Raw genomic sequence first — 16,853 nt, 5'->3', positions numbered from 1 at the left:
ATATATATATATATATATATATATATATATATATATATATATATATTACCATTCACTAGATACAAGTGTCTATAATGAGTAAAGTTTCTTTACTTTTTAAAAATAGCTTTGCTAAAAAGGAATAGTAACCAGAAAAATAAGTTGTGCAGAACAAGAATAATAACTGTTATGACAATAAAGAAGAGCGAATATGGAATTAATTTAGTGCAGCAGATCCCAGATGAAGGAGCATTTCCTCTGTGCCAGGCACATGGCATGCCGATATGCAGCTCATACTGTAGGTGAGAGAGATGTATAATATTTACATTAATTATTAATCATTAATGCTAAGTTCTCCCCATTGAATTTTGAGCCAAAATTAATCATCTTAAATGCTGATTTTGAAAAACAGGGACTATTAGGATATAGAGCTAGGTTGTTGAAACCGAAGACATATATCTCAGTTACATGATCTATTTTATATATATTATATTTTAAAAATAGCAGCATTTATTCATTCACTTATTTAACACAGTCTAACAGTTATACACAGGGGTTTTAACCCAGTGGTTAAATATATTCCTGTTAAATACATTCCTCTCCGGACTTTTAGTGGAAGAATGGTTTCCTCTTTTGGATCAACTATTTCACATTTTGTTGTCATAGATTAGGTAAAATTAAACAAGTCAAAGGAATTCTGATACTAACTCCAAATAAATGCTGACAAAAAAGCCATCTTTGTGTTCTCATGTCCTGTTGATGTGCCTCACCACTGAGGACCTGCAGCTTTGGGGGAGGCTTGTCACAGGGGTGGAAGCGGCCACCCGGGCCACTTCTGTTTTAACCTATTACCACACTGATCAGCCACCCTCTACCGTCACCTCCCTAATCATTTCTCATTTTCTCTCTATAAAAAGACCACAAAATCTTGGCTTATTATAAGTAATTCAGTTCACCCCATAATGATACAGTGAATTATATACTTTTCTAAACTTAATCATTCAAGATCTCACTTCCTTCCCTGCAGGCAAAAACCATTATATTTTACACATGGCTCCCAGCTGGTTTTCATTGAGGTCTTCAAAATCTATTTGAACACTGAGACATTTAAGAAGAGCTGCTTTATCTTTCTTAGTCAACTTTTGTCATGGTACCATTTTGTCCTTGTTTTCAAAAATTTCAGTTTTGAAGGCAGAGAAACAACATGTCCATATTATGATTGTGCTTTGTCACTGGGCAAGGAGGCCTTGGGTTTTATTATGAAGTTGATATCTCTTTTGAATATATTTATGTTTTTTCTCTTTGTCACCATCTTTGTGTCCATTTATATACATGAATGTCATATTTTAGCCCAAGGAGATTTCAGAAAATAATTAAGAAGGAACTTAGTAGACTTTTAACTTTCTGTTTGTGTATGTCCTACCCATAACTTATTCATCAACACTTAATTGGTGGAGATAAGACCCCTTATTAGAAAGCTTAGTAAAGTAATAGGTCCAAGTATTATAGACACTTCATAAATATTTGATGAATAGATACTTCCTTTTTTACTCTTTTAACCCAAGGTTGATTGTTTTAAATGTTAATTCCTTTTAGACATGTTAAGCACTTCTGACGAAGAGGGTAGCTATCAGCGAAATATAAATTAACCGTTCTCGTTAGGACAGAAGTGCCGGTGCGCCCTTCTGGTTATTTCTATTTGTTGCTATTTGTGATACTCTGTTTAAAGTCCTATAATATATTACAAGCTGAGTTTTTCTTACTTAGCATGTGGACATAAGACTATTTCTCTTCTCTCTAGTAACAGTGGCAGTTTCAAATCCTACTGTATTTTTGGCTAATGAGATTATGATTGCACTTCATTGTGAGGACTTTCCATCACCCTGACAGTAGAATGCCAAATCCCTACAAGCTCCTGGCCCTGGCTACCTCTCAGGTGTCATTTCTCTCCAGCACAGGGCTGACCAACACGACTTTCAGTGATGATGAAAATGTGCTGTGTCTGTGCTATGCAGTATGGTGTCGCACAGTGTGGTTATCGAGCACTTGAAATGTGGCTAATGAAACTGTGAAACCGAGGTTTCCCTACTTTAGTTTTAATGAATTTAACACTAAATTTAAATAGACACATGTGGCTACTAGTTGCTGCATTGGGTGGCACAGCTCTCACATGCTGGCTTTCCTTGAACTTCTTCAAATATACCACAGATATTCCTAGTTCCCAGCATTTTTGCTTGCTGTTTTCTTTGTCTGGAATGCTCTTCCTCATGGCTTGGTCCTCATCTCCTTCTGGCTTCTGCTCAAAGGCCGCCTGCTTAGGGAGCCATCCTTTAGTCACCGTGTCTAAAATAATGTCCCCACTTCTCCTTTTTATGCATTGCTTTCTTTTTGCTTATAGTATTTATTACTACCTGATATTTTATTTATGGTCTGTAACCTCTGCTCTAAGACTGTTCAATTTTCCTATGTAATCTTGCTCACCGATGGCAGGAGAACCTAATGTTTAAGGATATGGGATTGAAAAACAGATGGATAGGTTTTAGAATCCTAGTTCTGCTGCTTACTACATGCTATGCAGCCTCAAACAAATTACTTATACTCTCTGAACTCCAGTTTTCTCTTCACAAAATAGGGTAAAAATACCTACCTCAAGGATTACTATGAAAATAAAATTAAAATATATTTATAACATGTAGGCCAATTTTGGCTTAGAATGAGCTTTACCGTGAATGCTACCACCTATTAGTACTACTATTACTGATACTACAACTACTACTACTATTATTATTATTATTATTATTATTATTGAGGCTACTTAGACATTTCAGGCTATGAACCCTAATTTTCATATTGAAAAATCAATAATAGAAGCTATAAAAAATTTTAAAATAAACCTTTTAAAACTCTCTTTGTAGAAATTATCAGAAATGAATTATTCACTAGATTAATTGAAGTTCAATTACAATGGAGAAAATTCCAAAGCAAAGTAGAGCTGGGATGACTTATCAGGTTTCAGTTTGCAAAAGTCAAGAGGAAGGGGATGGATGACTATCTTTACAGAACGATATGTTCTGTTATTTTGGGAAAGTCACGTGACAGATGATAGACCTTAGGACTAGAAAAGGCCAACTACTCGGCCCATTTTGAAAAAGGGGGAAAAGGGTGAGGCTGGAAAGTCTGTGGACTTGGGCAGTTTTACATAAATATCTGGGAAGATGCTCCATTAAACTTGTTAAAAATCCCAGAAAACAATAATCTGAGTGTGTGAAAAACTTGTTTGGGAAAGAGCATATCTCTGTTGTCAAGGCATTCTGTCTTGTTGAAGCAATTGAAAAATTTTGTGATTAAAAGAAAAAAATCAGCTAAAAATATAAGCCTGAATGGTCAAATGAGCTGAGGAACAGGGCAGCGTCTCTGTCCATCCAGCGGGAACCAATGACATGGCCTCACACTTGAGTTACTTGGGGCACTTGCTTGGGACAGAGACCAGACTCGATTTATTCTAGATAAATAACAAGGAATTTTGGACGTCTTAGAAATTTAGGTAGAAAAACTATAATTCAGTTAGGTGGGAGTTCAGAAAATTGTCCTACGGAGAAGAGGCTAAAAGAGTTGACATTATTTAGTCAAGATGTGAGAAAGTGAAGAAAAGTTCCCACCATTTAGATGGGAAGATTTTAAGAGAGAGTTTGGATTGATCTTCTTGTCTCAGAAAGACCATCTTGTAAGCATTAGGCTGTATTCCCTTGTGCTCAGAGTACTTGTACCGTTACACAACATGAAGAATTCTTTGATTGTCATAATAATAAGTTACTGCAATTGGCTAGTGAGGAAATTTATGCAGTTATTTTTGCTGAAAATTGTCCAGAGACAATAAATAACTCTGCCTGGAGTCATTAGAACATATGGGGAAGGGGGGATGAAGATAGTTGGGATAGATAATTTGGGGAGTCTTTTCATCTGAGGTTTATGCATATTGTGGTTGAAAGGGGATTATAGACAAAGAAAAGTATCAGTGTAACTGAAGAACCTTCAGGCACACCTTTCTGGTGACTTGTAAGATAATTTCTTACAAGTTCTGCTATTTTGTCATTCTCTGTTTTGACTGTTCTTTCCTTATCTGCTCAAAGATGCTAGAAATAGCACTTAACCTTCATCATGTAAATATTGCCTTGCTGCCCAACTCACCATAGAATATTGTCTGACCGGAAACAAGACATTTCACTTTGTAGATTGTTTCTATTGCTGTTACTTCTCTGAGAAACATCTTTCTCCTTTGTAATGGGATACCATTGTTCCTTGCAAACCTGCTTTCTCAGACCAACAGCTTCCTGTGTTTTTAATATCCAATTTAAAGTTTTCCTGAGATGCTCTGTGCTTCCAGATTGTTCTTGATAGCACCTTCATGAGGAACTGTGAAGATTAAAAAGTCAATCCATGTAAAGTTCTTAGAACCGCCTGGCACAGAGTAAGTGTTCAGTAAGTGGAGGCTCTTATTATTGTTTCTCTGTTTCACGTGTGGCTTCGCCATATGCATGTTACTACCGCTAGGTTCTAAAGAAGAATTGAGGGAAAGTAGGCCAACTGGTTGGCCTTAAGGAGAAGAACGAACCCTATCATGCAGAAAGATTATAGTAACTTCAAAGTGTAGTTTTGGAAAAATCTCTTTAAATCTAACCAGTGTACAATGGAAAACCCCTAAAGAACCAATCTAATTATTTAATTAAATGGAATCGTTATGCTGACTTTTACTACAGAAGGCAAGCATAATTTAGAAAATGGGGCATTTTAATTCTCTTTGTCTTCCAATTAACACAATTGCTCTAATAGGGAGTACTCGTGCTGCTTGAATATATGATCTTTGAGTATGTACTCCATACATAATTTCAGTCTCTCTCTCTCTCTCTCTCTCTCTCACCAAAACCCCAAATTCTCACCTGTTGACCTAGAGGTCCATTTATTACAATGCTCAGGCTGCCCAGAGTTTGACCTCAGAGCGAATATCTTCCTGCCATCAAAGCTGCCAGGAGCAGTGCAGGCCCACCGTGCAGCCCCACTTTTCCTGCTGGCTATAATTAGAATGTTGAAGTAATGGAGCTCTCAGTTTTTTGCTGATGCCAGCTTACCATGGCAGACCGCACAAGCTTACGCCTAGTTGAAAGTGATAAAGAAAATGCCAAGAACATTCATTTTAATTGGTCAACATCACATGGACCTTTAGTGCCACAGTTTTATGGTCCTCTGTTTCAGATTTCTTTCTGCTACCGGCCATCATCTTATTAAGATAGATAGTTTTATTTACGTGTGATTACCATTTTTATTATTATTTTGTTTACTTGATTATTAATTATTTGAAAAGTTTCATCCTCCTCTGTTTATCATTACCTTACTTAGGTAACAATTTCATCTGCCCTAAAATTTATTAAATTGTATATAACAGACTGGCATTTTCACATTGGTGAGAAATGATTTTTTTCATCAGATGGTCCCTAACACTGGAATAGATGGCAGAGGTTTTTTTTTCTTAAATGCTTGCTTTGATGTTGATGTTTTATAGCTAAAAAAGAAAGTGGGCCATATGAGTTGTGTGTGGTGGTGATGGTGATGGTGGTAGGGGATGGTCAGACCAGTGATTTCTTTGATGTAATTAGACATGTTTTCTTCTGCACTGATTGGATTGATTTATCACTGAACACTAGCAAATGTTTCGTTTGTTAACTCTAACATGAAAAAGATGTTATAAAAATAGGAAAGAATGGCAAGAGGAGAAATGTGTGTTTTTTTTAAAAGTGAACTCACTGTTGTTAAAGGTCTTGGGATGATTCTGGAAGTTAGGTACATCCTGTGTAGAAGAAGCGTGATCTTTGCCGTTGGAGTTGACGTAACACTTGTTAGTGGGGCCCATCATGTTCGCCCTGTGGTTACTGATGTGCTGCTGCCGCTGCTGCTGCTGCTGCTGTGAGGTGTGGGCAGCGGCTGGGTTTCCTCACTGGGATCCGTGCTCCCTCCGCCCCCTCCACAAAGCCCTTCCGCGTAGGCCTGTGATGACAGCCCGGGCAGGCTGTCCTCCGTCTCCACCTACTGCTTTGTTTCCTTTTGTCAAATTGAAGAAGTTCATAAATAAATATTAAAACAGAAATTATTTCATGCAGCGATGATGCTGAAGAAACAATTATGAAGATCAAGAGTAAGTTTGCCTGACTGGAGCTGGGTATTTTATTTATTTTTTAATAAGTGGGGAATAGGTAGAAATAAAAGAAACATTTAAATTAAGTATAGCAACTAGAGAACCTTGACATTAAGGGCTAAAAAAAAAAGCAGAAATTAGGAAGTGTGTACAAAACAGGATTAATAGGTTATAGTGATATTGAGAAGGTCTGTCAATATGAGTATACAACAAATGAAAATTCATAATCTAAGAAAAAGTTTTTCCTTTAAATTAATTTGGGAGTTTTTATATTAAAAAACATCATTAAGGATAAAAATCAGAGCTAATGGAAAATAAAGAACAGTTTCTAATTTTATGAAGGATCAATTTTCTGGCTCAAATACCAACTATTCCTTTTTATACTCTAAGAGTAATTATGAGGCTGATAACAGTGACTGTCATTTATTGGATGTTTGCACTAAGCAAGAGGTGGACAAACTCTGGCCCATGGGCCAAATTCAGGCCACCTGTTTTGGTAAATAAAGTTTTATTGGTACATAGCTATGTTCATTTGTTTATATATTACCTATGGCTGCTTTCACACTACAAAGACAGAGTTGAGTCACAACAGAGACTCTTTGGCCCTGCAAAACCTAAAATATTTACTGTCTGACCCTTTACTGAAAAAGTTCGTCAGTCTCTAAGGTAAGCATCATTCTTTGCATATGTTATACCATTGAATCCTTATAACATCTCTAGGAAGTTAGTGTCTTATCCTTCTTTTGTAGTTGATGGAATTGAGACTTAAAGATATTTAGTGTCTTGCACAAGGCCACCCAACTAAGTAGAAGAGTCTGGACTTGAACTCGTGAGTTCTAATTGTAGACCTGCACTTGCCCTCTGGGTCCAGCTTCTTCTCATTAGCTTTCAGAGAGGCGATAGGCATATCATGCTGATTAAAAGCACGGAAGAACCTGGAGCCAGATTGCTTGAATTCAAATGACCTTGGGCAACAAGTGACCAATTTCTTTGTGCCTCAGAGTATAAATATTAGCAAACATTACTATTGGTCACCTCCTGTTTCGTAGATGACATTCTAAATCTCCAGCAATGCTTTTCAGTTTCCTGAAGACCTGAATTTACAAATGTATATCGCCTCACGCCAATGCTGGATAGACAACACATCTTTCAGAGGGAAGATGGCTTTGGAAAGGTAAAATCATGAGTCAAAAATTAATTGTTTTTTTAAATTTTAATTATCAGGTTCTTCATAGACAACAGTCTCAGCCAACCAAGGAGAGTTCCCCTCCCCGAGAAGAAGCACCTCCCCCACCTCCTCCGACTGAAGACAGTTGTGCCAAAAAGCCCCGGTCTCGCACCAAGATCTCCTTGGAAGCCCTGGGGATCCTCCAAAGTTTTATTCATGATGTGGGCCTGTACCCCGATCAGGAAGCTATTCACACCCTTTCTGCCCAGCTGGATCTCCCCAAACACACCATCATCAAGTTCTTCCAGAACCAGCGGTACCACGTGAAGCATCATGGGAAGCTCAAGGAACACCTGGGCTCGGCCGTGGATGTGGCTGAGTATAAGGACGAGGAGCTGCTGACGGAGTCTGAGGAGAACGACAGCGAGGAAGGCTCGGAGGAGATGTACAAAGTGGAAGCGGAGGAGGAAAGTGCGGAAAAAGGCAAGGCCGCGCCCGCCGAGATTGACCAGAGATAATGTGAACTCCTACCAGGCAAAGCAATACATCGGTCCAAGGATTTTCTGTTTTAGTTTCTTAAAATATATGTTGTTTTTTTCCTGCTTTATTTTATTTTTGTCTTTTTTTTGTCTGTTTTGTTTTTCTTATCTTTTTTGTTTTGACATTTCTTTCTTGCACAGGCTACACCTGTAGACTGAATACATTCAGTATTTCGGAATCAGATATCGCCTTGGCAAAGACACTAAAGTGTGACACTTTGGCAATTGACTGGATCATAGTAATTATCATCACAGGAGAGTCTGCCTTCATTATTCTTGCACTTACGGAAGAGACATCAGGCAAGTTCCAGGATGGAAAGACCTATAAAATAAATGAAGGAAGCTACAAGTGTGTGTGTATATGTATATGTATATATCTATATATTTACATATATATATTAAAATTGCATGGGACAGAAAACTTTACATCGGAAAGAATAGACTGTGAAATGAGTTCTGAAAGAAGAGACTTGTTTATGTATTGAAAAAACCACTTCACAGTGAGTCGCTTTGGCTTTTTGATAAACTGCGGCCTGCTCTCAGGGTGGGGTGACTATTTTTGAATTCCTATTTATTTTCTGTGTTTGTCCCTGATTTTTTTTTTTTTTAATTCTATGGCTTCCTATCTGGCAGCTTGATAGGTAATTTTTGAGGTATGTATTTAACAAAATAAATCAACACTGCCAAAAAAAAAAAAAAGAAAAAAAAGAAAGAAGAAGAAAGTAAAGTGAAAAAAAATCAGGGCACCTTAAATGATACAAGTCAAATTACTCTTAAAGACACAATGCACATTTAAAATGACTCGATAAGTTCCGTTATTCAACTTGTCATTACTGTAGTGAACAGATGTATTTCTGTGGAATTCCAAATGAGTAAAACTGAAATTCAGTACTAAGAAAACTTGTACACTAGTGCAGTCTTGATAAAATGACATTTTGACGTTGGACATATGGAATTCATAGTATGAGCCACATTTTGTTGTGAAATTTATTTACCTGCTCGTGGCTTCAAATCTTAAAATGAATAAGCCTGCTCATTTAGAAGTTGTTTGTTGTTGCTTTTTTTTTCTTGTTTTTTTTTTAAATAGAAAATAGTTCAATGTAATGTTAAGTTTAGAAAAGAAGTTGCTGCCCAGTTAAAGGGGCTCCCTCTCAAATAAATCTCCATCCTTCCATCTCCCAAAAGACGTTTCTCATTTCTGTTTCACTTTGGGCTTCCTCTCCTTCATACACATTCCACCCACCTCACCAAACATTTTCAGCCCCTGCTCTCACAAGCCTCACCCCTTCCCTGGTATGGCAGCCCTAACAAGACCCTGTTTTTGAATCATTGTGCAGCTCCAGGCATTAGAGTAAGTGAAGCAATTGCAGTGGAATCACCTACTCGTCACCAACGGAAACGTTTTCCCAGTTACCTACATAGCAATTACCGTCCGTAAAGCAGAACTAATGCTGACTGGCTGCTTAGTGGAATGAGCATTAAAGCTGCAATCTACTATAGTTTTCCCAGTGTCTGACAGGAAGCTAACTTCCTGTCAGAAACACCAGTCACATTCCTTTTCACTTCTACTTGTAGTCATTGCAAGAGGAGACCTCATCTTCAGGACTGGCCTGGTGAACCTAATCCATGCTTCAGCGTGGCTGTCACAAAGTCCCCACATGGTCGGATTTGTTTTGAGTTGTGCTCTCATGCAACCTTGTCAAAGACCTCATGCAATATCACTTTGAAAGTTATTTTCTGTTTACTACACAAGCATTGTAATATAACTGTTAATACTATTTATATATTTGAAAGGTATAAAAGGTAGGAGTTAAAAAAAAAACCTCTATGTGTAGATATTAACTCAGAACTTACAATATACAGGGAGAAGACATGTTGCAATACAAGCTAATTCTAGCTGCTCAGTAACCTCTGGAGTTTTTAAAGGGACATTTTCCTGTACTTTTTCCAATAATGATGTTGAAAACATTATCTTGACACGAGCATCATATACCTTTGCAAAAGGATGGTTGTTTGCAGTTAAGCCCTGGGCCCAGCCTTCCTGTTTCTGTAGTATGCTGCAGCTTTAATCAGAAAGTCCATGGTTGCTGCTTCCTGATCTCCGAGTTACTCTTTCCAAATTGTCTTCTTACACTGTTGCTGAAGGTCACTCCGTACACAAAATGGAAACTGATTTTGCCAAGCTCTTACAAGGTGGTTCATCTGTCGATGGCATCCGCGTTTGGTATCTTTTACACTTCAACCAAAAATTTATTAGGTATTTTTCAATGCTAAGTCTTGCCTTTTATTTTTTAATTTCACTGCCAAGTCTGCAGTGGTTCTAAGTGAATCTGTGGGCATTTTAGCCTGTGGTCTTGCCAGATCTTTGCGAATTACAATGCATATATGTCTATTTATTCAATATCTGTCATATAATATCTATTTGGAAGAAAAAACTTTCTCTTGTAGTGCCTCTTGACAAAGCACAATTTCCCGCCTTTTTTTTTCTTTTTTTGTGAAATGAAAAACAAATTGTGTTTTATTGCGGTATCAACAATGTGAATAAGGATTAACATATTGTAAATGTTCTTTTTTCCATGTAAATCAACTATCTTTGTTATCACTAAGTGATAATTAATTTTTAACTTATGTGCATTGTTAGGCTGTTAGAATTTTTTGGTTGTTAAAATAAAACGCATTCAATAAATATGACGTTGTTTGTCACGTATTTTACTGGGCGTTGCCTTTTTTCCCCACTTCGTTTTCCATGTAAAGAGACACCTGGTGAGTGTAAGGAAAACCCGTTCCCTTATTTTAGAAATAAGACAGTGGTACTCGAAATTCCAGCTCTGTGAGTCCTGGACGATTGTATGGATTTAATTGTCTACGTGAATGTATGTGCATCTCTCTGTGTTTATAAACGCATGTACGCTCACATCCTGGAGCTGGCAACCGGGAGAGTCATTTATCCAAATGTTTTGTCGTATACAAGCAAAATTCAAATGTATAAAGATATATTTATGGGCCTGCTTCTTTATTTTTCTAGTGAATATTCTCTGTTTATAATTAAAAAACCACAAATGACTGCGTGTCAGGAAACTTTTGGAGCACATATGTCCATGGTTAATGGACATAATAAAAGTCTTTTATATTTAGAGCTGGGATACCATAATGTGTGCATAGAGGAATGCCGAAAGGATTAATGTATGTGAGAAATGTGTGAAAATGATTTTTTAGAAAGTGCTTACAATGGAAAAAATTGCTCAAAGACTAAAGTTAATAAGGAAGGAGCAAGTGCTTAGCTTCAGAATTGGCAAAGAAAAAGTCAATTAAAAAGTGATTTTATTTTCCTTTGATATTGTAAATTGTAAATTGTCTTTCCTGTGTTTCTTTTTCTTTTTTCTTTTTCTTTCTTTTTTTTTGCACTTGGTTGATATACAGATGTAATTTTTTTCCCTTTCTCCCTCAGTTTCACTTGGACATTTTTTTTTTTCCCTCAGACCATGTAGATATATTTTAAGGACAGTTTGCAAAAACAATATTTGCAGAAAAGGAGACAGCCCCAAAGCATAGAGCACTGAAGGCTTTTAAAGAAAAATTACAGGCTCAATACAGGGTGAAACAGGTTATTTATGCAAATGTCAATAAAATTTGTGTTTGGGATAAAGCCATGCAAGGAAAGTATGTGTGAGATAATCTGACTTTTAGCACAAATAGCTTCCACATGCATAAGGTGGTCTTTTTAGGGGGTCAAACTTCATCAGTGGTTACAAACTCAACAGTGGGAGACTGTTCACAGCCGGCTTGGCTTCAGCATAGAAGGTGCCCTCTACTATCAACTATTTCCAAGGAAGCAAAGTGAGAGATTTCTTGTCTATACATGAAGTCATATTGTGGCATCTCAGAGCTATCACACTGGGTTGAGTTCTGTCTCCTCCCATAGAGGAGATATCTTTCTTTATACCATTATTTCTCTTTCTGAAGAGTTTTAAACAAAGATTTAAAGGTCCCCACACTTTTTCTGAAGGACAGTCATGGCATAATCAGACAGTAAACATTTATTAAACATGCACTCTATGCCAGATAATTTGCTAGGAACTGCGGAGACAAGGAGAAATATATGAGTTGATGCTCTCCACTCAAGGAGCCTATAATTTGTTGGAAAGGTATAATATAAATCCAGGAAAAGTGAAATAGCCATACAACAGTTGTCTTCAGACAGTGATTCGTTTGTTTAGTGAGTGGTATAAACATGTGCTATAAATTTAGAGAAGGAAATGATAATTATCTGTGAGCTAGAATGGTCTTGAAAGATAGATCACCAAGAATTGGCTGCATATAATAGAAAAAAAATATAGATCAATAATGACCCAGACAAGGTAAGAGTTTACTTGTTTCTCACATAAAAGAAATTGCTGAGGTAAGCTGGCTTCATGAAGCTGCCAGGGACTCACACTCCTTCCAGCCCCCAGCTCCACTTTTCCCTGTGTTCTTGTGGTCCCTCTTCCTTGGTTCAAGATGATTGCTAGAGCTCTCGCCATCACACCCACCTTCCAGACCCCAGGATGGAAGGAAGAGTAAAAAATGGCATACTTCCTTTCTTTTATGGAGACTTCTTCAAACCCTATACCTGAATGCAAAATAGAACTGGTAAATGTTTATAGCTGTTCCATTATTTCTAGAGAGAAGGGGAGAGTGGATATCTGGTAGGCTACTCACAGCCTCTGCCAGAGAAGGAGTCAAGAAAGAGATTAAAAATAATAGATAAGAAGAGGATAAGTGAAAAGGCACATTTGTCCTGGTGCTCCTACTTGTTGTACCTTGCACCGCTTTCTCCTCCCCACTCTGAGTTTCTTTTTCCTGAATAACTTTAAGCATCAGTCTAAGCCTGACTGATGTGCTCCACCAGTGTGGTTCCAAATCCTTCCACGCTCACATAGCTCCCAGGATACTCTACCATCACAGGACTGTCGCAGGACTTGTGACATATTGTGGTTGCTATGGTTGCCCAGTGGGAAGGTGTGAAGTCTTGGCGTTTGTCCATGCAGAGGACAGGGGTGAGCAGGTGGAGGTGACATCGGCTCTGTGGAGATAGTGTGACAATGTTCCTCTGGGTGAGCATGTCCAGAACTAGTATACTGAGTCAGAGACAGAAATGAAGAATGAAAGATTCAATGATTTAGAACCCTGCCAATGCAATATGGCTAGGAAATAGCAGAGCCAGGTCTGTGTGATTCCAAAGTTTGCATTTTTTTCCCAGTATCACACCACTTCTCTTTTCATGTCATAGAATGTTCTAGAAAGGCTTTCTGAGCTGAACGTCAACTTATTGGCCAACATATTTTTATGTGAGATGACCTTTTGGCTTCTCTTAACACACTTTTTCATAATGTTGTCAGAGTATGACATTCTGGATGGACTTTTTTTGTTTGTTTTGATTTAAAAAAATTTTTTTTTAAATTTTATTGAGGGAGAAGAGGAAGGGATTAGACAGCATAAATTGGTAACTACAATATTGCCACACAGATGGACTTTTGTTTTGACGGGAAAATGTATTTTAAAAAAATACCATGTTCTGCTAGTAAAACTGTCCCAGAGGAATCTAGAAGTAGCTTCTTTGGTGACACTTGGAACAGGTTTAAAGTGTTACCTTCACATATGGAGAAATAATTACAAGAATATCCTATTACCTTTTTAATAAACAGTGCAGAGCAATGGTTAATTAGAAAGCTATGATTTATTCACTATCTATTAATAAGCATAATCTCATTTTGACAAAAAACAGCAGAGACTAAGGGAGTCCTAGGAGGTTCAGCAGCAACATGGGACTGTGCAGTCCTAGGAACCCTCCTCTACCTGAAGTAAAGGTGAGGGGAAAATTTTTTATTGCTTTACTCTGTCTCAAGTGGACTGTAAGGAGGCAGTGAGCTAGCCTCGTATTTATTTCTTGTCAGGTTTGCAGTTTAAGTCATTTTTCAGATCCCCAGTTTTGTCATCCATAAAATGGGGCTAATAATTCATATATCTCAGAACTGTTATGATTAAATAAAATAACTGGGTAGAAGCATCCAGAACAATCCTTCCTTCCAAGAGAGAAAGAGAAGCAGGATATAATAAAATGTGATAAATGACTTAACATAATTCAGATGCATTTTAAAGTAGGATTAAGTCTGGTGTTTTTAAAAGTTGTTTTACACTATTTAAAGCAATTGTGCCTAAATTTAGGGCTAGTATGCTGCAGTTCCTGCTTTCGTCTTTCCTTTCTTCCTTTTTTCTTCCATTCTCTTTTATTATAATCTCTTTCCTTCCCCTCCTCTGTTCCTTCTTCCTGTCAATAGCTGTAATATGGTTTTCTTTCCTAATTAGAAAGAAAATGAATGAGATGTTTTAGTGGCCTTCTGAAATCTTAAAAATGAGATGTTTCAACACGAATGGCACCATGCTCTCGTGTCTTTCTCCTACTTCATTCCTGCTCATTTTCAGTATGTTTTGTTGATTCTTTCTGTTCTTTCCTATGTCTTGATGCTCAGGGTGCTGCAGGGTTCCTTCTCTGGCCCCCCTTTTTCTGGATCTACACTCCTTCCTAACCCACTATCATGAAGCTAAATGTATCTACATGGTGACAACACCCCAATTTCTGTCTGCAGCCTAGACCTTTTCCAGATCTCTGAACTGTTAAGTCCTAGTGCCTATGTAACACCTTCACTTGGATGGCACACTTACCACATACCAAAATATCTTCTTCCCCAAGTTGGCCCCACCCAGCTGATGGCAGCAACTCCAGCCTTCCAGTGGCTTGGACCAAAAACCTTGAATTTATTTTTTATTTTCTTTTTTTTAAAAAGATTTTTATTGGGGAATTGGGGGAAGGGGAACAGACAAGTTGCTGTTGTTTTGTTCTTCAGTCTAGTTGTGGAGGACGTCGCTTCACTGGCCCATGTTGGTATTATCATTGTGCTCTTCCTGGGTGAAGCAGATCGGTAGACGGCCATTGGACAGCTGCTCACAGCGGCTGCTGGCCACACAGACGGTAGCCCATGGCAACCACTGCAGCAGGGGCTGCAGCCTACGCTGCAGCCGGCGACTCATGGCAACCCAGCTCCAGGTTGAACTGTTGTTCAGCATCTTAGCTGTAGAGGGCAGTGTCACTGGCCCTCATATGTGGGATCCAAACCGGGCCCTCTGGTGTCCCAAGCCAGCTCTTAACCAACGCGCCACTCGGCCGTCCCTTATTTTTTATTCTTTAACACACTAAATTCAGTCTGTCAGCAGAGTTCCTTTGGCTCTACCTTCAAAATATATTCAGTGTCTTACAACCTCTCACCTTCGATACTGCTACCAGCTGGTCAGAGGCACCATCATCTCTTACCTGATTTGACTCTCGCCTCCTTCCCTTCTACTATCCCCATGGCTTCTAACATAATCTAGAATTTATTTATTTTCATGTTTGTGTTTATTTCTCAGTTCTCTCACCCCAGTGAAAACAGCAGGAGCGCACAAAGCCTGTTTCGTTTTTCTTTTTTAAACCAGTAAATATTTAAGTGGGGGTAAATTTCATAGCAGTTTTCATCTGGTTGGATTTTTCAATTTTCCTAACTTCAGTTAGGATTAAAGATTTAAATTACTTTATAGAAATGAACTTCATTTGAATATTTCTTCAATGCATAACCAAGGTAACTCCAAGGCTGGCATTGGTAAGCCCCCATGTGTAATTCACAGTCTGTGGTTCTGGGCTGTCTTGGAAGATAGATTCACTGAAGCGCAGAGTTTTGTTGTCTAGCACATCTCTTACTCAAAGCAGAACTCCCCGCTCAGGTTGCAGGCCTCCTTGGCTGGAGGCCATGCTCTCTTTGTCCCTCCACGCCTAGGAGCTTATGACTTTGGAATTCAGCCCATTCCACCTTTGTGCAGCTCTGCTGGTCCTGAACTATTACTGATGCCACCAAAGGCGGCATTGGCTCTTCTGGTAACTACCTCTCACATTTGGGCTAACCTTGGATTTTGACCACTAAATCCCATAAGTTGTTAGGTTTCTGTTATTAATCATGTGATGTAGCTACCAAGAGACTTATGTCATTCCAGACTGCATGAATAGAGATGTACAGCTTGGATCAAGGGCCTGATTAGCCTACCCTCTTTAATCGTGCCACGTTACAGCATTATTATCAGTTCTGGATGACATGTTTTAGAAAAAAATATCGGTCAATGAAGGTGTATTCAGGGAGACCAGGATGGTGAAGGGGGCTTGATTTTTACTTAATTTATACTATTTAATCATTTTCTAATTCATCAACCAACAAGCCAAATTTATGAAATGTCTATTGTATTGAAGTCACCATGAGGAAAAGGGAGTTAGGCTCTTTAGTTGATAATAACAGAACTAACTCTAGCCAGTTAAGCAGAACAAGAAATTTACTAAAAGACAGCAGAGTGCTCAGAGCATTTATGGGAGAGTCAGAAAATCGGGTTTAGAGTTTAGAGTCCATGTTCAAGTCTGCTCTGGTGTAGCCCACACTGCTGCCGCATGGGGTGCAGGCATCAGGGCTTCGCCCCTTGGATGCCATGTGTAGCGCCTCCATCTCTGCTGCTTCTAAAGGCTGAATGGCTCTGCTATTGCCCTTACCAGAATGGAATGCACATGGCACATTTTCCCTCCTCTCATTCCCAAATCAAAGTCTCACACAGCTGCGGCTGATTGGAGGAGATAAGTCATATGTAAGGGAGGTTGGGAAAGTGAATTTCTTTCTTTGATCTTGGGGAAATATGGATTCAGAGGTGGGATATTCTCCAAGTAGAGACATAGTCAGAGGTGCTGGGGAACCAACAGACAACAGCAATGGGATGACTAGACTGTGAACTCTTTGCCGAAAGAGACTGTGTATTATGCAAACAACATGGTGTTTGGTTTGAAATCAGAACGTCCTGGAATGCATCCCGATTACTCCACTTCTTAGCTTTCTGTGACTTTGGGCTATTGTTGAACCTGGATCTCAGTTTCCAC

The 16,853-nt window shown here is 38.5% G+C and overlaps 1 protein-coding gene across 3 annotated transcripts in view; it reads left to right on the top strand.

The window, feature by feature from the left end:
• SATB2 (SATB homeobox 2) overlaps positions 1 to 10,564 on the top strand; it is a 178,803-nt gene extending 168,239 nt beyond the window's left edge. For 2 of the 3 annotated variants that reach the window (XM_019635770.1, XM_019635769.1), the window contains one exon: positions 7,391 to 10,563. In XM_019635770.1, coding sequence (XP_019491315.1) covers positions 7,391 to 7,852 — 462 coding nt within the window. In that variant the 3' untranslated portion in view covers positions 7,853 to 10,563. Of the gene's footprint in view, positions 1 to 7,390 lie in introns of all 3 variants that reach the window. The other variant, XM_019635771.1, reaches the window with a different exon arrangement.
• The last annotated feature ends 6,289 nt before the right edge of the window (positions 10,565 to 16,853 follow it).

Source organism: Hipposideros armiger, unplaced genomic scaffold (assembly GCF_001890085.2).
Source record: "Hipposideros armiger isolate ML-2016 unplaced genomic scaffold, ASM189008v1 scaffold_23, whole genome shotgun sequence".
In the NCBI taxonomy this organism is placed as follows: Eukaryota; Metazoa; Chordata; class Mammalia; order Chiroptera; family Hipposideridae; genus Hipposideros; species Hipposideros armiger.
The sequence above is the reverse complement of the archived record's forward strand: the minus strand, read 5'-3'. Positions and strand labels throughout refer to the sequence as shown.